Source organism: Asterias amurensis, chromosome 5 (genome assembly GCF_032118995.1).
Source record: "Asterias amurensis chromosome 5, ASM3211899v1".
In the NCBI taxonomy this organism is placed as follows: domain Eukaryota; kingdom Metazoa; phylum Echinodermata; class Asteroidea; order Forcipulatida; family Asteriidae; genus Asterias; species Asterias amurensis.
The window spans coordinates 9,404,143-9,427,361 of NC_092652.1; the positions used below are offsets into that span (position 1 = coordinate 9,404,143).

The 23,219-nt window shown below is 39.6% G+C and overlaps 1 protein-coding gene across 2 annotated transcripts; it reads right to left on the reverse strand.

Moving 5' to 3' along the window:
* Positions 1–928: 928 nt before the first annotated feature.
* Positions 929–21,790, reverse strand: LOC139937117 (uncharacterized). 2 transcript variants are annotated; one of them, XM_071932122.1, is made up of 15 exons: positions 21,522–21,787; positions 20,610–20,813; positions 19,104–19,559; positions 17,181–17,390; positions 15,026–15,481; positions 13,581–13,784; positions 12,184–12,639; positions 10,739–10,942; positions 9,342–9,797; positions 7,897–8,100; positions 6,500–6,955; positions 5,055–5,258; positions 3,659–4,114; positions 2,915–3,331; positions 929–2,063 (listed from the first exon to the last, which is right to left on the reverse strand). In XM_071932122.1, exons 1-15 carry the CDS (start codon positions 21,622–21,624, stop codon positions 2,053–2,055), a joined length of 4,497 nt encoding a protein of 1,498 aa, XP_071788223.1. In that variant the 5' UTR covers positions 21,625–21,787; the 3' UTR covers positions 929–2,052. The 2 variants fall into 2 exon arrangements, with proteins under 2 accessions (XP_071788223.1, XP_071788224.1); XM_071932123.1 differs by lacking the exons at positions 5,055–5,258; positions 6,500–6,955 and having other exon boundaries at positions 21,522–21,790.
* Between the last annotated feature and the right edge of the window lie 1,429 nt (positions 21,791–23,219).

Below are 23,219 nucleotides of genomic sequence, written 5' to 3' on the forward strand. Positions count from 1 at the left end.
GTCCTGTCCTCTACCGTCCTGTCCCGAATCGCAATCTCCCTATTTTAACATTGGTGACAGAATCTCTGGTGCGACACATGTGCGCACTACATATACAAAAACTAAGGAGACTTTTTAACCCTACGTTCACTGCATGGAAAAGACATCATCTTCTTCCATACTATTAAATAAGAAGAGTCTACCACAACTGCATGCGTACCTACATGATGACACATCAAGAGACCACATGACTACTGAAAAGGGCGGGAATTTCAAATTTGATATTTTGACACACTGGTGGTTGCAGTTGCATTCTAACCTGACTAGAATTGAGTTAGTTGAGCCATAGCAAGAATGTTTGTGTTATTGCTTCCCTATAATCTACTAACTTCCATAACTCGATCTCAGGCAGCATGCAGAAGGGTGGCTGAAGACATGAACAAAAGGGGCCTACAGTGCAACTATGGCAAAAGCGCAGTTACGTTTTATAAACTTCATTTTCATTTTTAGCCTTTGAGAAAGACTCTGTAAGAGTAGCCAGCGCCACTTACTAATTGTTTTTGCAAGTTTCATTTCCCTCTCTGTGTGTATTTAACCATGTAGAAATAGGCCCAGCAGATGGGGCCTAGTGACTTCGGGTTGAAATCACTTAGTGGTACGATTGGTCTTACGAGTAACAATCTTAATTTTCAAGCAAAGTACCTCACATATACAAATTAATATGATCATAGAAATTAATCTTCAGAGTAATTGTTAAGAGTTGTGAAGTTTTGCCTAGCAACAGTGGGGTGAACAGTGGGCCTTCATTTAAATTTTTTGCAACGATAATTTGTTTTAAACTTAAAGCTTCGAGCAAGTAGGCCTATTCCAACTAAATTTAACCATTGTTCAAGATTTAATTGTACAAACGGAGAACAAAAAGTCACACACAATAATTCTGACATTCCGGGAAGCTTTATTAATTGCAAAACTACAAACACAGATTCAGAAGCAAAGAACAAGCAGCACTGAGGGCAAATAAAAAAAAACCCACCAAGGTAAGAGATGACACTTAAACCCGTTTAAACCCGTTTTGGTAACTAGTTAAAACTTGTTTCAAAAAGACGGGCCCTATTTTAGAAAGCCTGTAAGCACACAAAAAATGCTGACTAGTTTACGCATAGAAAAATGTTTACCTGGTATAAAAAATCATAAAGTTAATAGTTGGTGCGAGTGGTTCTTCAGTGACTTGTTCTGCTTAACAATGACATTTTCTAAGCAGAGTCAATATCTGGGCGGTGTTTACCACTCAATTCTACCCCAACCACGTCATGAAAAGTGATCAATTCTACAGGCAGTAACATCATAGGCCCTAAGCAGTAGTCTATAGTCAATCTATGGTTTGACCTAGACACACTTGCAACACAAATGATTTTCTTTGCAAGTGTCTCCTGAAACCCTCTAAAACAACATATCCAAAAAGTAGCAAAAAGTAAGCAGGGGAAACCTGTATAATTTGCATAAATTAAAAATTACCGTTTTCCCCCTAAAATATGTATGCACACCCTATACAAGGTAGACATTTTTGTTCACATAATTTTTTTTCTTCATGGGAATGGTCACTGCAATGTTTCTCAACATGATGAGTACAAAGATGTGTTTGGAAAACATTTAGAGACCATTCCCATGAGAAAAAAATCATGTCAAACAAATAAAATATTTACTTTGTTGAGGGTGTGCAAATTCTAAGTATTTTTGGAAGAAAAGGGTAATTTTTGCATTTCCTCACGTCGATAGCCCTTTTTGATCCTTAGATTAAATAAGTTCTGCTGAAGTGATTTCCCCAAACGCGTTTTTTAAATAAGTTTATTGAAGTAGGCCTACTCCTGTTTTAACGGTTAAACAAGCAAAACATTTTCTCATTAAGAATACGATTATATCACTCATGCTTTAACAACGATCACCGGTACAGTTTGAGAACGGACGTTCCAATCCTTCTCCGGCTGATCCCTGATGAAGAGTCCGCAACAAAGTGAAGTTCAAACCACCAAGTCCCTCCCGTAGGGCCGACCCACACACCACAGATTATCTCCCTTAAGTAATGACTGAAAACAAACCATAGTATTTTAAGTGCACATAATATTCAACAAAAAGCTTTTCCATAAAATTTACAACGTTCAAAATGTTTGTCTAAAATGGCAACAGAAAATGAATTTAGAAGAACAATTCTAAATAATTTCTGCAACACAATGATATTCAAGTAGTTCTTTATATAAGCATCAGTAATATAGCCACTTATAAAACCCTAAGGTGCTACATATTATGGGTCTCAGAACTCATCACTTCAATAACCTATCTTTTTAAAAAGATGTAACTCAGCGCCTTGAGTACCTTATTGGTAGATTTGCGCTATATAAGACTTCAATATTAGTATTTTTGTTATTGTTATCAATATCTCAAGCCCAATTTATGAAGCCCATATATATTGTGGCTTGTGTGTGGTTAGTTTGGGTTGGGTGAATTTATGGTTTTTATTTTCAAGTATATGTAGGCACTCATCCAGCTTCTCCTTTTTTTTTGTCCCTAAGTTTGCTAGCATGCCTGGAAGCTTGCTGGCCTACCTGGAAGCTTAATTGCTAGCCTGCCTGCAAGCTTGCTTGAGAGCTTGATTTCCCATAATTAAAAAAAGGGGGTAAAAAGATGCTAAGCCTGCTGCAAGTAGCTCTTATTTATAGTTATTTGAAATAACGCACGCTCTTTGAAAGATTGCAGACATTTCTGATGGGGTGGTTCATTAAATCAGAACACAATGTATACAAACAAACATTTACAGACAAATTTAGCTGCCATGTAGCAAAAACATGGCTACCTCCTGAAACATGGCACTTTGGTGGCGCTATATCAATTTTGGGCAGGGGCTACATACCAACTCCACCAAGACTAAATTGTCTCATACCTTTGCATTCTTCTGCTTTACAACTGATCAACGAATCTTCACCAGTGGAAGTGCCAAATGTGTATGATGGGTTTGGACCACTTTCAAATTCCAGGCACAGATAGCTTAGCTCTCCGCAGCCTACATCCACAATGGGGAATGACGTTGAGATACCTATGAAGTGCATACGACTGCCGGGAGATATCAATGGCTTGGACTGGTCATCAGCACTCAGGATCTGTGATTTTAGAGGTTTACGCTTGCCAGAGCCATCCATGTTCTCGCTGCCGAAAATGTTCATTTTCCATAGGCCTGAACCTTCCAGCTCACTGCTGTCTGCGGCGGTGCCAACAGTAGCATAGACTGTCAGAATTGTAGGGACACCATACTTCATCTTTCCAACTCCGCGCTCCCAATCCAAGTCAGTCACTGTCACACCTAGAAATATAGATTGATTAACCTTATTTTATCATTGCAAAAAAAAAAAAAAATATAGTTATGTAAAAAGTTTATTTCTTTTTGGCTGCAAAAGTTGATTCTGAGACAATTATTTCTCAGATTGTGCACTCCTGCAAAGATACAGTCGCTCAAGATTTTCGGCGATGTCTCCCTCCAAAACGCGACCATGTTGGTTTTATCAAACGGTTCCAAAAACCAATTGGTATAGGCTAGCCCTATATAGGACTCTTCCTCTGTACTACGAAAGGCCACCAGGGCTAGGTATAGGCCTACTTTTCCTTTGTAACGGTACAACCAAAAACTTACTTTTGCAGAAGGTATTTTCGACACAGCCAGTCAAAACGTCCTTCGTTGGTTTGGCAGTAAAGTGGAACGTCAAGTAGTCCTTTTCCACTTCTGGGTTGGGTCCTTTGTTGAATTTAGCACAGATGAAATTGGCTTCTTCACATGTATGACTAGTCAAGTCAAAGCGATACCTGATATCCTCTATGGAGAACACTCCTCCAGCGTTCCTCTCCAGACCTTGTGACTGCTGTTCTTCGGTGAGGGCCTCCTCCATGACAGTGCCAGAGAGCTCGCCTGTACCGTCTTCATTTTCAGCCATCCACAGTCTCGTTGTCCAAAGTCCTTGTCCAGCAACACTCGTTGCCTCAGAGTTGTAAGAATACATCATTATCAGATCCAGGGTAATCTCACTCTCTCTACCCTGATCGATCTCAGTGCCGGGAGGTACAACTGGAACTACATCTTCAGCGGTCACATCTGAAACAAAATTGAGTGGATTATTGTTGGTAATGTAAAGACTGTTAACTGCTTTCTGAGCCAAGGGGGAGGGAAGGATCTTCAGGAGCGTATGGGGGATTCAAACTCAACATTTGTTTTGTTTTTGTTTGTTTTTCTCCCCAGGGCCAGCCTTGTACGGCCAATTGCGATCCATTGAGTACCTTACTATTATTTTCTCACAAAGCAAATTCCAGTGTTTACAGAATGGTAACGTATGGTAGTTAATGACAACAAACCCTTTTGGCCAGAAGCAAACTTTAAACTTTAAACTTTAATTGGAATCTTGTGTATTCTTTTTTGTATTATTCTTTTTGCATTGCGATGTTATTTTTTTAATAGGTTCTTGTGTATGTGCCAGTGTCTGTACTGTGCCTGTACAAAAAGGGTCCATGATTGCTATCACAAAGAAAAAACATACAAATCGTCACAAAAAGTTACTTTAAAAAATTGTTTTATTGTTCATAAACATACTCTTATGGTTGACAAACAAACAATTATATTCCCGGTGACTTTAAAGGGACACATTGCCTTGGATCGGTTGAGTTGGTCCATGCAAAGCATTTGCAACCGTTTGTTATAAAATGTATATGGTAAGAAAGATGTTTTAAAAGTAGAATGTAACGATCCCCACAGATGTGCCTCAAAATTGCATGGTTGTCCTTATATATGTTGTGAACTAACATGGCACGCCATTTTGTGGAGTCAAGTTATTGACTCCATAAAATGGCTGACCGTGTTAGTTCGCAAAGTAAAAGGAAAACCACGCACTTCCAAGGCATGTTTGTGTGGATCATTTTATTCTACTTGAAATCATTCTGACCATATCAATTTCATATAAAACGGTTTCAACTGCTTTCATGGACCAACTCGCCCGACCCAAGGCAACGTGTTCTTAATTCTTCTTCTTTTCAATACTTACTGTAGGGGCAAGCTCTGCAGCACACTCCCTCAAACTTGATGCGGTTCCTGCAGGTTAGCGGGGGACAAGTTTCAAATTGGCAACTGAGCGTGGAGTTGTTACATTTGCAAAAAGAACATTCCGACATTTGGTATCTTTCTCCATGCTGAACGATATCCCATCCAGGGGATACGCAGGGCAAGTCTGAAATTACCCCGCTACTTACTAAAAGTATCAACAAAATAGAAAGAAGTAAGTCAGCTTAATAAAGTTACGTTTTTTTCTTTCTTCAAGTCGTCTGGAAATCCAGGACAAATTTTTTAAGTGAGGCCAACTTCATTCCTACCCATAATTGTCACACAACATTCCATAGAGACTGTGGACCAAGTGCACAGTCCATGGAATTCCACATAATACCAGCTTTACTCATAAGGAAAACCCATGGTAATGTAGGCAGTTTGGGCACACAGTGATAGGTGTGAAGAAAATATGTACGCAATAAATTTGTTTAAATGATTTTTGCAAAGACTGAACTTGGACTAATGCGAGAGACATAGAAAACTGGTCACAAAATGGTACACATAACATGATAATTTAGTAGGTAACCATTTAACTGGTAAGTAAAAGTGGTTTGAGTTTCTTTTAATTGGGCGGCGATAAACAAAAACAAACAACATTGATTGGGGGGCTTCAAATGATAACTTTCACCTCCACAAAGATTGCTACCAGTATGAACTTAATAATTAATGAACTTTCAGATTGAAACTAATCAATGAATTCTTAGTTTAACATTACCAACCATTCGTTTTGTCTCTGAGGTGATTTAGAGGGAAGGTATACATTTGGAAATCACTCTTAAAATTAATTATGATAACAACATTTTTGATTAGAAGACTACAGTAACTTTCGACGTTTCACCTTGAAGACATATGTAAAAATGTTTAAAAAAAAAATGTGCCCAACATTCGAGTCTGAGACTCAGTAGTTTCTCAGTATGTGTATTCATGTTATGGACTATTCCTCCCGCGTGGACACATTCGCTCCAGATTTTCAGAGTTATATCTCAAAAACATGACCTTTTGAAATGAAGGGTTCACATATTGATTTAAATGTACAGATTGTATAGGATTAAAACAATCAATAAGGTTCCAAAAACCAAAGATTTACTTTTCCTTTAAAGGTGGCCTCAGGTCGACCTACGATTTTCTTGCGCCCGCAAGAAAAAGTGCTCAGGTCACAACATCGTGCGCCTGCGATTGGTTCCCGACAGTCGGGATCACGTACCACAAGCTGAAATTGTTCTACATTTGCAACTGTTAGTATTTTCGAGCGACAACTGTTTAATCATTGCAGTTACACTCAGGTCTTAGCTCGGGCGCAGTGTGATCCTGAAGTCAGTCGCCTACTGATTTTTGTTGACACAAGGTCGACCTGAGGCCGGTTTAAGGTACAACTATTCAACCTACCTTTACAGAAGGTATTTTTGACACAGCCAGTCAAAACTTTCCCTGTTGGTATGGCACTAAAAATGAACGGCAAGTAGTCCTTTTCCACTTCTGGGTTGGACCCTTTGTTGAATTTCGCACAGATGAAATTGGCTTCTTCACATGTATGACCAGTCAAGTCAAAGCGATACCTGATGTCCTCTATGGAGAACAGGCCTACAGGGTTCCTCTTCAGACCTTGTGACTGCTGTTCTTCGTTGAGGGCCTCCTCCATGACAGTGCCAGAGAGCTCGCCTGTACCGTCTTCATTTTCAGCCATCCACAGTCTCGTTGTCCAAAGTCCTTGTCCAGCAACACCGGTTACCTCTATGTTCCAGGCGAACATCACATCCAAATCTAGGGTAATCTCACTCACTTTACCCTGCTCGACATGGGTATCGGGAGGTACAATTGGAACCACATCTTCAACGATCACATCTGGAGCAAAAGTTAGTGGATTATTGTTGGTAATGTAAAGACTGTTAACTGCTTTCTGAGCCAAGGGGGAGGGAAGGATCTTCAGGAGCGTATGGGGGATTCAAACTCAACATTTGTTTTGTTTTTGTTTGTTTTTCTCCCCAGGGCCAGCCTTGTACGGCCAATTGCGATCCACTGAGTACCTAACTATTATTTTCTCACAAAGCAAATTCCAGTGTTTACAGAATGGTAACGTATGGTAGTTAATGACAACAAACCCTTTTGGCCAGAAGCAAACTTTAAACTTTAAACTTTAATTGGAATCTTGTGTATTCTTTTTTGTATTATTCTTTATGCATTGCGATGTTATTTTTTTAATAGGTTCTTGTGTATGTGCCAGTGTCTGTACTGTGCCTGTACAAAAAGGGTCCATGATTGCTATCACAAAGAAAAAACATACAAATCGTCACAAAAAGTTACTTTAAAAAATTGTTTTATTGTTCATAAACATACTCTTATGGTTGACAAACAAACAATTATATTCCCGGTGACTTTAAAGGGACACATTGCCTTGGATCGGTTGAGTTGGTCCATGCAAAGCATTTGCAACCGTTTGTTATAAAATGTATATGGTAAGAAAGATGTTTTAAAAGTAGAATGTAACGATCCCCACAGATGTGCCTCAAAATTGCATGGTTGTCCTTATATATGTTGTGAACTAACATGGCACGCCATTTTGTGGAGTCAAGTTATTGACTCCATAAAATGGCTGACCGTGTTAGTTCGCAAAGTAAAAGGAAAACCACGCACTTCCAAGGCATGTTTGTGTGGATCATTTTATTCTACTTGAAATCATTCTGACCATATCAATTTCATATAAAACGGTTTCAACTGCTTTTCATGGACCAACTCGCCCGACCCAAGGCAACGTGTTCTTAATTCTTCTTCTTTTCAATACTTACTGTAGGGGCAAGCTTTGCAGCACACTCCCTCAAACTTGATGCGGTTCCTGCAGGTTAGCGGGGGACAAGTTTCAAATTGGCAACTGAGCGTGGAGTTGTCACATTTGCAAAAAGAACATTCCGACATTTGGTATCTTTCTCCATGCTGAACGATATCCCATCCAGGGGATGCGCAGGGCAAGTCTGAAATTACCCCGCTACTTACTAAAAGTATCAACAAAATAGAAAGAAGTAAGTCAGCTTAATAAAGTTATGTTTTTTTTCTTTCTCCAAGTCGTCTGGAAATCCAGGACAAATTTTTTAAGTGAGGCCAACTTCATTACTACCCATAATTGTCACACAACATTCCATAGAGACTGTGGACCAAGTGCACAGTCCATGGAATTCCACATAATACCAGCTTTACTCATAAGGAAAACCCATGGTAATTTTAGCAGTTTGGGTACACAGTGATAGGTGTGAAGAAAATATGTACGCAATAAATTTGTTTAAATGATTTTTGCAAAAACTGAACTTGGACTAATGCGAGAGACATAGAAATCTGGTCACAAAATGGTACACATAACATGATAATTTAGTAGGTAACCATTTAACTGGTAAGTAAAAGTGGTTTGAGTTTCTTTTAATTGGGCGGCGATAAACAAAAACAAACAACATTGATTCGGGGGCTTCAAATGATAACTTTCACCTCCACAAAGATTGCTACCAGTATGAACTTAATAATTAATGAACTTTCAGATTGAAACTAATCAATGAATTCTTAGTTTAACATTACCAACCATTTGTTTTGTCTCTGAGGTGATTTAGAGGGAAGGTATACATTTGGAAATCACTCTTAAAATTAATTATGATAACAACATTTTTGATTAGAAGACTACAGTAACTTTCGACGTTTCACCTTGAAGACATATGTAAAAATGTTTTAAAAAAAATGTGCCCAACATTCGAGTCTGAGACTCAGTAGTTTCTCAGTATGTGTATTCATGTTATGGACTATTCCTCCCGCGTGGACACATTCGCTCCAGATTTTCAGAGTTATATCTCAAAAACATGACCTTTTGAAATGAAGGGTTCACATATTGATTTAAATGTACAGATTGTATAGGATTAAAACAATCAATAAGGTTCCAAAAACCAAAGATTTACTTTTCCTTTAAAGGTGGCCTCAGGTCGACCTACGATTTTCTTGCGCCCGCAAGAAAAAGTGCTCAGGTCACAACATCGTGCGCCTGCGATTGGTTCCCGACAGTCGGGATCACGTACCACAAGCTGAAATTGTTCTACATTTGCAACTGTTAGTATTTTCGAGCGACAACTGTTTAATCATTGCAGTTACACTCAGGTCTTAGCTCGGGCGCAGTGTGATCCTGAAGTCAGTCGCCTACTGATTTTTGTTGACACAAGGTCGACCTGAGGCCGGTTTAAGGTACAACTATTCAACCTACCTTTACAGAAGGTATTTTTGACACAGCCAGTCAAAACTTTCCCTGTTGGTATGGCACTAAAAATGAACGGCAAGTAGTCCTTTTCCACTTCTGGGTTGGACCCTTTGTTGAATTTCGCACAGATGAAATTGGCTTCTTCACATGTATGACCAGTCAAGTCAAAGCGATACCTGATGTCCTCTATGGAGAACAGGCCTACAGGGTTCCTCTTCAGACCTTGTGACTGCTGTTCTTCGTTGAGGGCCTCCTCCATGACAGTGCCAGAGAGCTCGCCTGTACCGTCTTCATTTTCAGCCATCCACAGTCTCGTTGTCCAAAGTCCTTGTCCAGCAACACCGGTTACCTCTATGTTCCAGGCGAACATCACATCCAAATCTAGGGTAATCTCACTCACTTTACCCTGCTCGACATGGGTATCGGGAGGTACAATTGGAACCACATCTTCAACGATCACATCTGGAGCAAAAGTTAGTGGATTATTGTTGGTAATGTAAAGACTGTTAACTGCTTTCTGAGCCAAGGGGGAGGGAAGGATCTTCAGGAGCGTATGGGGGATTCAAACTCAACATTTGTTTTGTTTTTGTTTGTTTTTCTCCCCAGGGCCAGCCTTGTACGGCCAATTGCGATCCATTGAGTACCTTACTATTATTTTCTCACAAAGCAAATTCCAGTGTTTACAGAATGGTAACGTATGGTAGTTAATGACAACAAACCCTTTTGGCCAGAAGCAAACTTTAAACTTTAAACTTTAATTGGAATCTTGTGTATTCTTTTTTGTATTATTCTTTTTGCATTGCGATGTTATTTTTTTAATAGGTTCTTGTGTATGTGCCAGTGTCTGTACTGTGCCTGTACAAAAAGGGTCCATGATTGCTATCACAAAGAAAAAACATACAAATCGTCACAAAAAGTTACTTTAAAAAATTGTTTTATTGTTCATAAACATACTCTTATGGTTGACAAACAAACAATTATATTCCCGGTGACTTTAAAGGGACACATTGCCTTGGATCGGTTGAGTTGGTCCATGCAAAGCATTTGCAACCGTTTGTTATAAAATGTATATGGTAAGAAAGATGTTTTAAAAGTAGAATGTAACGATCCCCACAGATGTGCCTCAAAATTGCATGGTTGTCCTTATATATGTTGTGAACTAACATGGCACGCCATTTTGTGGAGTCAAGTTATTGACTCCATAAAATGGCTGACCGTGTTAGTTCGCAAAGTAAAAGGAAAACCACGCACTTCCAAGGCATGTTTGTGTGGATCATTTTATTCTACTTGAAATCATTCTGACCATATCAATTTCATATAAAACGGTTTCAACTGCTTTTCATGGACCAACTCGCCCGACCCAAGGCAACGTGTTCTTAATTCTTCTTCTTTTCAATACTTACTGTAGGGGCAAGCTCTGCAGCACACTCCCTCAAACTTGATGCGGTTCCTGCAGGTTAGCGGGGGACAAGTTTCAAATTGGCAACTGAGCGTGGAGTTGTTACATTTGCAAAAAGAACATTCCGACATTTGGTATCTTTCTCCATGCTGAACGATATCCCATCCAGGGGATACGCAGGGCAAGTCTGAAATTACCCCGCTACTTACTAAAAGTATCAACAAAATAGAAAGAAGTAAGTCAGCTTAATAAAGTTACGTTTTTTTCTTTCTTCAAGTCGTCTGGAAATCCAGGACAAATTTTTTAAGTGAGGCCAACTTCATTCCTACCCATAATTGTCACACAACATTCCATAGAGACTGTGGACCAAGTGCACAGTCCATGGAATTCCACATAATACCAGCTTTACTCATAAGGAAAACCCATGGTAATGTAGGCAGTTTGGGCACACAGTGATAGGTGTGAAGAAAATATGTACGCAATAAATTTGTTTAAATGATTTTTGCAAAGACTGAACTTGGACTAATGCGAGAGACATAGAAAACTGGTCACAAAATGGTACACATAACATGATAATTTAGTAGGTAACCATTTAACTGGTAAGTAAAAGTGGTTTGAGTTTCTTTTAATTGGGCGGCGATAAACAAAAACAAACAACATTGATTGGGGGGCTTCAAATGATAACTTTCACCTCCACAAAGATTGCTACCAGTATGAACTTAATAATTAATGAACTTTCAGATTGAAACTAATCAATGAATTCTTAGTTTAACATTACCAACCATTCGTTTTGTCTCTGAGGTGATTTAGAGGGAAGGTATACATTTGGAAATCACTCTTAAAATTAATTATGATAACAACATTTTTGATTAGAAGACTACAGTAACTTTCGACGTTTCACCTTGAAGACATATGTAAAAATGTTTAAAAAAAAAATGTGCCCAACATTCGAGTCTGAGACTCAGTAGTTTCTCAGTATGTGTATTCATGTTATGGACTATTCCTCCCGCGTGGACACATTCGCTCCAGATTTTCAGAGTTATATCTCAAAAACATGACCTTTTGAAATGAAGGGTTCACATATTGATTTAAATGTACAGATTGTATAGGATTAAAACAATCAATAAGGTTCCAAAAACCAAAGATTTACTTTTCCTTTAAAGGTGGCCTCAGGTCGACCTACGATTTTCTTGCGCCCGCAAGAAAAAGTGCTCAGGTCACAACATCGTGCGCCTGCGATTGGTTCCCGACAGTCGGGATCACGTACCACAAGCTGAAATTGTTCTACATTTGCAACTGTTAGTATTTTCGAGCGACAACTGTTTAATCATTGCAGTTACACTCAGGTCTTAGCTCGGGCGCAGTGTGATCCTGAAGTCAGTCGCCTACTGATTTTTGTTGACACAAGGTCGACCTGAGGCCGGTTTAAGGTACAACTATTCAACCTACCTTTACAGAAGGTATTTTTGACACAGCCAGTCAAAACTTTCCCTGTTGGTATGGCACTAAAAATGAACGGCAAGTAGTCCTTTTCCACTTCTGGGTTGGACCCTTTGTTGAATTTCGCACAGATGAAATTGGCTTCTTCACATGTATGACCAGTCAAGTCAAAGCGATACCTGATGTCCTCTATGGAGAACAGGCCTACAGGGTTCCTCTTCAGACCTTGTGACTGCTGTTCTTCGTTGAGGGCCTCCTCCATGACAGTGCCAGAGAGCTCGCCTGTACCGTCTTCATTTTCAGCCATCCACAGTCTCGTTGTCCAAAGTCCTTGTCCAGCAACACCGGTTACCTCTATGTTCCAGGCGAACATCACATCCAAATCTAGGGTAATCTCACTCACTTTACCCTGCTCGACATGGGTATCGGGAGGTACAATTGGAACCACATCTTCAACGATCACATCTGGAGCAAAAGTTAGTGGATTATTGTTGGTAATGTAAAGACTGTTAACTGCTTTCTGAGCCAAGGGGGAGGGAAGGATCTTCAGGAGCGTATGGGGGATTCAAACTCAACATTTGTTTTGTTTTTGTTTGTTTTTCTCCCCAGGGCCAGCCTTGTACGGCCAATTGCGATCCACTGAGTACCTAACTATTATTTTCTCACAAAGCAAATTCCAGTGTTTACAGAATGGTAACGTATGGTAGTTAATGACAACAAACCCTTTTGGCCAGAAGCAAACTTTAAACTTTAAACTTTAATTGGAATCTTGTGTATTCTTTTTTGTATTATTCTTTATGCATTGCGATGTTATTTTTTTAATAGGTTCTTGTGTATGTGCCAGTGTCTGTACTGTGCCTGTACAAAAAGGGTCCATGATTGCTATCACAAAGAAAAAACATACAAATCGTCACAAAAAGTTACTTTAAAAAATTGTTTTATTGTTCATAAACATACTCTTATGGTTGACAAACAAACAATTATATTCCCGGTGACTTTAAAGGGACACATTGCCTTGGATCGGTTGAGTTGGTCCATGCAAAGCATTTGCAACCGTTTGTTATAAAATGTATATGGTAAGAAAGATGTTTTAAAAGTAGAATGTAACGATCCCCACAGATGTGCCTCAAAATTGCATGGTTGTCCTTATATATGTTGTGAACTAACATGGCACGCCATTTTGTGGAGTCAAGTTATTGACTCCATAAAATGGCTGACCGTGTTAGTTCGCAAAGTAAAAGGAAAACCACGCACTTCCAAGGCATGTTTATGTGGATCATTTTATTCTACTTGAGATCATTCTGACCATATCAATTTCATATAAAACGGTTTCAACTGCTTTTCATGGACCAACTCGCCCGACCCAAGGCAACGTGTTCTTAATTCTTCTTCTTTTCAATACTTACTGTAGGGGCAAGCTTTGCAGCACACTCCCTCAAACTTGATGCGGTTCCTGCAGGTTAGCGGGGGACAAGTTTCAAATTGGCAACTGAGCGTGGAGTTGTCACATTTGCAAAAAGAACATTCCGACATTTGGTATCTTTCTCCATGCTGAACGATATCCCATCCAGGGGATGCGCAGGGCAAGTCTGAAATTACCCCGCTACTTACTAAAAGTATCAACAAAATAGAAAGAAGTAAGTCAGCTTAATAAAGTTATGTTTTTTTCTTTCTCCAAGTCGTCTGGAAATCCAGGACAAATTTTTTAAGTGAGGCCAACTTCATTACTACCCATAATTGTCACACAACATTCCATAGAGACTGTGGACCAAGTGCACAGTCCATGGAATTCCACATAATACCAGCTTTACTCATAAGGAAAACCCATGGTAATTTTAGCAGTTTGGGTACACAGTGATAGGTGTGAAGAAAATATGTACGCAATAAATTTGTTTAAATGATTTTTGCAAAAACTGAACTTGGACTAATGCGAGAGACATAGAAATCTGGTCACAAAATGGTACACATAACATGATAATTTAGTAGGTAACCATTTAACTGATAAGTAAAAGTGGTTTGAGTTTCTTTTAATTGGGCGGCGATAAACAAAAACAAACAACATTGATTCGGGGGCTTCAAATGATAACTTTCACCTCCACAAAGATTGCTACCAGTATGAACTTAATAATTAATGAACTTTCAGATTGAAACTAATCAATGAATTCTTAGTTTAACATTACCAACCATTTGTTTTGTCTCTGAGGTGATTTAGAGGGAAGGTATACATTTGGAAATCACTCTTAAAATTAATTATGATAACAACATTTTTGATTAGAAGACTACAGTAACTTTCGACGTTTCACCTTGAAGACATATGTAAAAATGTTAAAAAAAAAAATGTGCCCAACATTCGAGTCTGAGACTCAGTAGTTTCTCAGTATGTGTTTTCATGTTATGGACTATTCCTCCCGTGTGGACACATTCGCTCCAGATTTTCAGAGTTATATCTCAAAAACATGACCTTTTGAAATGAAGGGTTCACATATTGATTTAAATGTACAGATTGTATAGGATTAAAACAATCAATAAGGTTCCAAAAACCAAAGATTTACTTTTCCTTTAAAGGTGGCCTCAGGTCGACCTACGATTTTCTTGCGCCCGCAAGAAAATGTGCTCAGGTCACAACATCGTGCGCCTGCGATTGGTTCCCGACAGTCGGGATCACGTACCACAAGCTGAAATTGTTCTACATTTGCAACTGTTAGTATTTTCGAGCGACAACTGTTTAATCATTGCAGTTACACTCAGGTCTTAGCTCGGGCGCAGTGTGATCCTGAAGTCAGTCGCCTACTGATTTTTGTTGACACAAGGTCGACCTGAGGCCGGTTTAAGGTACAACTATTCAACCTACCTTTACAGAAGGTATTTTTGACACAGCCAGTCAAAACTTTCCCAGTTGGTATGGCACCAAAAATGAACGGCAAGTAGTCCCTTTCCACTTCTGGGTTGGGTCCTTTGTTGAATTTAGCACAGATGAAATTGGCTTCTTCACATGTATGACCAGTCAAGTCAAAGCGATACCTGATGTCCTCTATGGAGAACAGGCCTACAGGGTTCCTCTTCAGACCTTGTGACTGCTGTCCTTCGGTGAGGGCCTCCTCCATGACAGTGCCAGAGAGCTCGCCTGTACCGTCTTCATTTTCAGCCATCCACAGTCTCGTTGTCCAAAGTCCTTGTCCAGCAACACCGGTTGCCTCCATGTTCCAGGTGAACATCACATCTAAATCTAGGGTAATCTCACTCACTTTACCCTGCTCGACATGGGTATCGGGAGGTACAATTGGAACCACATCTTTAACGGTCACATCTGGAGCAAAAGTTAGTGGATTATTGTTGGTAATGTAAAGACTGTTAACTGCTTTCTGAGCCAAGGGGGAGGTAAGGATCTTCAGGAGCGTATAGGGGATTCAAACTCAACATTTGTTTTGTTTTTGTTTGTTTTTCTCCCCAGGGCCAGCCTTGTACGGCCAATTGCGATCCATTGAGTACCTTACTATTATTTTCTCACAAAGCAAATTCCAGTGTTTACAGAATGGTAACGTATGGTAGTTAATGACAACAAACCCTTTTGGCCAGAAGCAAACTTTAAACTTTAAACTTTAATTGGAATCTTGTGTACTCTTTTTTGTATTATTCTTTTTGCATTGCGATGTTATTTTTTTATTATTATTATTATTATTATTATTATTATATCAAAATTGAAAGTAATTTAGAGGAACAGTGGCAATTATCGGCAGGGCAGACTACATCGTGTAAAAGGAATAATTGTGACTGAAATAGAAAAACATGTTATAGAACTTTTGGGAAAAAATGGTTCTTTAAAGGCAGTGGACACTATTGGTAATTACTCAAAATAATTATTGTCATAAAACCTCACTTGGTAACGAGTAACGGGGAGAGGTTGAGTTGATAATACAAAACATTGTGAGAAACGGCTCCCTCTAAAGTGCCACAGTTTTCGAGAATGAAGTAATTTTCCATGAATTTGATTTCGAGACCCCAGATTTAGAACTTGAGGTCTCGAAATCAACCATCTAAACGCACACAACTTCGTGTGACAAGGGTGTTTTTTCTTTCATTGTTATCTCGCAAGTTTGATGAACGGTTGAGCTCAAATTTTCACAGGTTAGTTATTTTATGCATATGTTGAGATACACCAACTGTGAAGGCTGGTCTTTGACAATAACTAATAGTGTCCGCTGCCTTTAAGTAGGATGAGACAGCTTGAGTGTTGCTATTGCGTCTTTTTAAAATAGTTTGGATAGAGAAAGTAAAGTCTCTACATCCTTATTAAAAATAATGCGGGAACAAATTTACCAAAAGTAATTTTAGAAAGTTTCCTTCACATAACAAAATGGGCAATCTGTGAACGTTACGTCATTTTCGAAACCACAGCTTGGGCTTGTGCATGAGATGGGCTCGAGCTTTATATTTAGGGCCTAGGCTTGGGCTTACATTTAGGCTCCCTCATTTAGAAAATGATGCTTCCATAACAAAAATTCAGCCAGGCAGTAGGAGCCCAAGCCAGAGACCAAGCAAAAGTCATTGTTTCAAAAACGACTTGAATTCAACAAATCTTTTTCGGAGAGTAAATTCAATCTGTGGACATTGTCAAATTAGGTTGTCGTGAGTCAGTAAAAAGAAATGAGAAGACAAATTTAGTGAGGGATTTGTATTTTGTATTTTTTATTTTTTTATGCAAGTCGCCAGACACACAAGGCCTGAAGGCCACTTCAAGGTGTGGGCTACAATTATTTTTGTCCAAAGGCCGTTGGCACCTACTCCTAGGGCTGAAACAGGGTTACCCCTTTTACAGTCCATTCGGATGTAGGCTTGGGTATCATCAGTCCGAAGCCTGGCCGGTATGTTCATGTTCATATCAACAATTGGGAGTCCTTTTATAGTCAAATATTAATATCTTGACTTTGAGGGAATCAGATAGGCCTATCAGATTGAAACTAAAAGTTGCTACCCTGATGATAACCAGTCCAATATTCAATACTTACTGTAGGGGCAAGCTTTGCAGCAAACTCCCTCAAACTTGATGCGGTTCCTGCAGGTTAGCGGGGGACAAGTTTCAAATTGGCAACTGAGCGTGGAGTTGTCACATTCGCAGTAATAACATTCAGACACGTGGTATCTTGCACCGTGTGTAATGTTTTTCCCGACAGGGGATGAGCAGGGCAAATAAGAAACTACAGGGTTGCTACTTGCCGCTAAAAGTATGAACAAAATAGAAAGAGGTAAGTAGGCAGAATTTGGAATAATTAGTCTATTCAATCGTAATTAATAATCTTGTGTTGTGAACAGCTTATTAGGTAATACTAAGGCCAATGTCACACCTGGCAATTTACAGGCAACCAGTTCCAGGCAATCTCCAAGAAGAGAATACATTCACATTTGAATGCTCACTTATTTTTATTGGGAATCGTGAGACATTGTTTGAAAAATTACCCAAGGGCTACCAAAGTGGTCCTGTAGCATGCACTGCAGTTGGTTTCCTCCAAGTTAACAGTATACAATTGTTGCACGCTGTGACGGGGTCCATGGCGTTTTGTACACCCGAGGGGGAAAATGGAACCCGAGGCGAAGCCGAGGGTGCCATTTTCCCGTCGAGGGTGTACAAAACCCATGGACCCCAGTCACAACGTGCAACAATTGTTTTGTTATACCTTTGCATAATTGTTATTCCTCTTCTCGAAGTTCTGTTGTCATCTTCAAACATTATTCAGGCGTACTATTCATTGTTTAATAAGAAGATGAACGAGAATGAACTTCCTCGAACCCGCGGTTGTTTCGTACACAGCGCGAAATCGACCAACGCTGGGAACGATCAAGGTGATGTACACCCGGTGTACATCACTTTTCATGTTACCCGGCGCGTCGCGAGCCATGTAACATGCGTTTTTCTTGCGCGTCACATGATTGGTTCTCGACCAATCAAACTTCACAATTTGCACAGAAATATAACAATAAAAGTTGCCTCGTGCGACAAGGCACTACGAATCAATCGGTTTTTTTAAATGAATTTTGCAAAAACTGAACTCGGACTAATGCGAGAGACATAGAAAACTGGTCACAAAATGGTACACATAACATGGTAATTTAGTAGGTAACCATTTAACTGGTAAGTAAAAGTGGTTTGAGTTTCTTTTAATTGGGCGGCGATAAACAAAAACAAACAAACAAACAAACAAACAAACAAACAAAATTGATTCGGGGGCTTCAAGATTGAAACTAATCAATGAATTCTTAATTTAACATGACCAACCATTTGTTTGTCTCTGAGGTGATTTAGAGGGAAGGTATACATTTGGAAATCACTCTTGAAATTAATTATGATAACAACATTTTTGATTAGAAGACTACAGTAACTTTCGACGTTTCACCTTAAATACATATGTAAAAATGTTTTTGAAAAAATTTGCCCAACATTCGAGTCCGAGACATTAGTTTTTCAGTATGTGTATTCCTGTTATGGACTATTCCTCCCGCGTGGACACATTCGCTCCAGATTTTCAGAGTTATATCTCAAAAACACCTTATGAAATGAAGGGTTCACATATTGATTTTAATGAACAGATTATATAGGATTAAAACAATCAATAAGGTTCCAAAAACCAAAGATTTACTATTCCTTTAAAGGTAGCCTCAGGTCGACCTACGATTTTCTTGCGCGCGCAAGAAAATGTGCTCAGGTCACAACATCGTGCGCCTGCTATTGGTTCCCGACAGTCGGGATCACGTACCACAAGCTGAAATTGTTCTACATTTGCAACTTAATATTTTCGAGCGACAACTGTTTAATAATTGCAGTTACACTCAGGTCTTAGCTCAGGCGCAGTGTGATCCTGAAGTCAGTCGCCTACTGGTTTTTGTTGACACAAGGTCGACCTGAGGCCGGTTTAAGGTACAACTATTCAACCTACCTTTACAGAAGGTATTTTTGACACAGCCAGTCAAAACTTTCCCTGTTGGTATGACACTAAAAATGAACGGCAAGTAGTCCTTTTCCACTTCTGGGTTGGATCCTTTGTTGAATTTAGCACAGATGAAATTGGCTTCTTCACATGTATGACCAGTCAAGTCAAAGCGATACCTGATGTCCTCTATGGAGAACAGGCCTACAGGGTTCCTCTTCAGACCTTGTGACTGCTGTCCTTCTGTGAGGGCCTCCTCCATGACAGTGCCAGAGAGCTCGCCTGTACCGTCTTCATTTTCAGCCATCCACAGTCTCGTTGTCCAAAGTCCTTGTCCAGCAACACTCGTTGCCTCAGAGTTGTAAGAATACATCATTATCAGATCCAGGGTAATCTCACTCTCTCTACCCTGATCGATCTCAGTGCCGGGAGGTACAACTGGAACCACATCTTCAACGCTCACATCTGGAGCAAAAGTTAGTGGATTATTGTTGGTAATGTAAAGACTGTTAACTGCTTTCTGAGCCAAGGGGGAGGGAAGGATCTTCAGGAGCGTATGGGGGCTTCAAACTCAACATTTGTTTTGTTTTTGTTTGTTTTTCTCCCCAGGGCCAGCCTTGTACGGCCAATTGCGATCCATTGAGTACCTTACTATTATTTTCTCACAAAGCAAATTCCAGTGTTTACAGAATGGTAACGTATGGTAGTTAATGACAAAAAACCCTTTTGGCCAGAAGCAAACTTTATCTTTCGACAGTATTACGAAAACAAAAGTTATGTCAAGAGTTATCAGTTTTTATAATTGGAATCTTGTGTATTCTTTTTTGTATTATTCTTTTTGCATTGCGATGTTATTTTTTTAATAGGTTCTTGTGTATGTGCCAGTGTCTGTACTGTGCCTGTACAAAAAGGGTCCATGATTGCTATCACAAAGAAAAAACATACAAATCGTCACAAAAAGTTACTTTAAAAATTTGTTTTATTGTTCATAAACATACTCTTATGGTTGACAAACAAACATTTATATTCCCAGGTGACTTTAAAGGGACACATTGCCTTGGATCGGTTGAGTTGGTCCATGCAAAGCATTTGCAACCGTTTGTTATAAAATGTATATGGTAAGAAAGATGTTTTAAAAGTAGAATGTAACGATCCCCACAGATGTGCCTCAAAATTGCATGGTTGTCCTTATATATGTTGTGAACTAACATGGCACGCCATTTTGTGGAGTCAAGTTATTGACTCCATAAAATGGCTGACCGTGTTAGTTCGCAAAGTAAAAGGAAAACCACGCCCTTCCAAGGCATGTTTGTGTGGATCATTTTATTCTACTTGAAAATCATTCTGACCATATCAATTTCATATAAAACGGTTTCAACTGCTTTTCATGGACCAACTCGCCCGACCCAAGGCAACGTGTTCTTAATTCTTCTTTTTTACAACAACTAAGAGTTGCTACCCTGATGATAACCAGTCCAATATATTTTACCTTAATTTTTTTTTTTCAATACTTACTGTAGGGGCAAGCTTTGCAGCACACTCCCTCAAACTTGATGCGGTTCCTGCAGGTTAGCGGGGGACAAGTTTCAAATTGGCAATTGAGCGTGGCGTTGTCACATTCGCAGAAAACACAGTCCGACATTTGGTATCTTTCTCCATGCGCAACGATTTCCCCTTGAGGGGATGTGCAGGGCAAGGCTGAAATTACCCCGCTACTTGCTAAAAGTATCAACAAAATAGAAAGAAGTAAGTTAGCGGAATTTGGAATGATTAATTTGTGGACAGCTTATTTTAAAGTAATACTTTGTTCTAACTGCTGATTGGGTTGCAGAGGATTCCAACAAAATAGAAAGAAGTAAGTCAGCTTAATAAAGTTATGTTTTTTTCTTTCTCCAAGTCGTCTGGAAATCCAGGACAAATTTTTTACGTGAGGCCAACTTCATTCCTACCCATAATTGTCACACAACATTCCATAGAGACTGTGGACCAAGTGCACAGTCCATGGGATTTCCACATAATACCAGCTTTACTCATAAGGAAAACCCATGGCAATTTTAGCAGTTTGGGCACACAGTGATAGGTGTGAAGAAAATATGTACGCAATAAATGATTTACATGTGTATATAGGAGCAAGTTTCACAATATTTGAAGTATTTAATCATATTAGTTTCACTTTGTAATTTGAAATTAATGTTACCGGGAAACCATGAAACTAATTGCGAATATATAATAAAGATCATGATTGATTTTCTACAACATTCTGAAGGAAAGATAAACAACAATGGAAAACAAGGGGGAGGGGGAATATTGGTCTGGCCATAATAGCTTCCTACATCGGCCCTGCTGTGAATGAAAAAGGGGAGGCAGGATACAGATTTGTTTATGTAGGATCCTAATTCCTTTATAACAAAACCGAATGACACTTACATGATGAATAGCTGCTCTCCTGGCCCTGGACAGTCACACAGCATTCTAATAGCAAAATCACAGACAAGACCCACAGGCCTTTCCAACCTACATAGCTATACATAGTTTCAATTGGTTACAACCTCTCAAGACAAGTATGTGCCACAACCAACAGTCAGCCAAAAGAGCAGCTATGGGCTCCACTTCATGTGACTTGGTTTTATGGGCTTATTATGGGATGGATTGAATGAGTGGGGCAAATCTATCATTGGTTGGGAATCTTGACAGCAGTCCAACTTCTACCCATGTTCTCTGTCCAACTACATAGGAAACTGTGACACATCATTTTCTTGGAATACTTCTCAAAGTAATCCTACCCAATAGACCGATCCATTACGCCCCGCCTCCTTACCAGTTGACCAATCACAACCGCGAAATCTGATCACCATTTGAACCGTTTGGTGATCTTTGCACTAACGGTGATCGGGTATCGCGGCTGTGATTGGTCAACTGGTAAGGAGGCGGGGCGTAATGGATCGGTCTATTGGGTAGGATTACTTTGAGAAGTATTCCAAGAAAATGATGTCACAGTTTCCTATGTAGTTGGACAAGTGGATTAAATGAGAGTGGCAATCAGCCAATTGGGTAGGATTCCTTTGAGAAGTATTCCAAGAAAATGATGTGTCACAGTTTCCTATGTAGTTGGACAAGTTAGTAGGAAAGTGTCCTGAAACTTAGAGCAAAACAACCGCAAACAAACAAGCGACTGTCGATCAGTTTCGATATCATCATTGACTGGGAATCTTGGCACAAGCTCAACTTCTACCCATGTGCTACCATTTTTTACTTTCTTTTTTAAACAGCGCTGTTTTTGGTTTTTGTTGAACAAGAAATAAAGCTGATTGTGCATACGTTGCAATAGTCGGATTGCGCTACCAATGTTTACATGTGATCACGTGCCCTATAAAGGGTATATATAGAGTGCATTCGTTTAGCTTCCCTGGGTCGACCCCGATGTGGCGTATTTTTTTTTTTTTTCAAGGACGAACGTGGGCACACAATTACCCCACGTTCGTCCTCGAACCTGAAAAAAAACCCAGACACATCATCACGTGAGCCTTCCCGTGGTGTAGTCGGTGCACCTCGGGCCAGCCCCATAAGAGCCCCGTCTGTGGATAGGGTCAATTGGGGCTGACCCGAGGTGCACTGACGTCACGACGAGAAGGCTCACGTGATGATAAATAACACTTTGAACTAAAAACGGAGCCCTTTTTATAAAGTTGCATATTGTGACATTGATTGAAATTACATTTGCTGTTTGACGTTTCCAGTATTACACTACAAAAGGAGGTTTATTTTGAGAGTAGGGTTAGACTACGTAAATTACCAAGGTTTGAGCGAGCTCCTCACGCGCCGTGGATTTTGCGTTGTGCACGGCGTGAAGTTGGGCTGTAATAAGGGATATCGCAAAGTTTTCCGACTCATAGCTGACAGCTACCCCTGCCAATAAAATATTTTGAAGGTGAAAATAAAGGGATTGTAGTTTCAAAATGAGATTTTTTTTTTATATTGGCAGTAAAATCATTAGAATGAGGGCAATGTAAAACCACACTTACCGTGCACAAACACATGACATCGTGTGAACATTCTGCTGGAATTTCCTATTTGGTGGAACTTTGTTTACCCATACTGGCATTGTTTAGCCATCGGTAAGGTCTC

Bases quoted from the DNA above. Each gene is read 5' to 3' on its own strand.
- LOC139937117 (XM_071932122.1), bottom strand. From the start codon at position 21,624: ATGTATAGCTATGTAGGTTGGAAAGGCCTGTGGGTCTTGTCTGTGATT. The intron at 10,943-12,183 runs GTAGGTTGAATA...TGATACTTTTAG, and splicing joins CAAAAATACCTTCTGTAAAG to TAAGTAGCGGGGTAATTTCA. The intron at 5,259-6,499 runs GTAGGTTGAATA...TGATACTTTTAG, and splicing joins CAAAAATACCTTCTGTAAAG to TAAGTAGCGGGGTAATTTCA.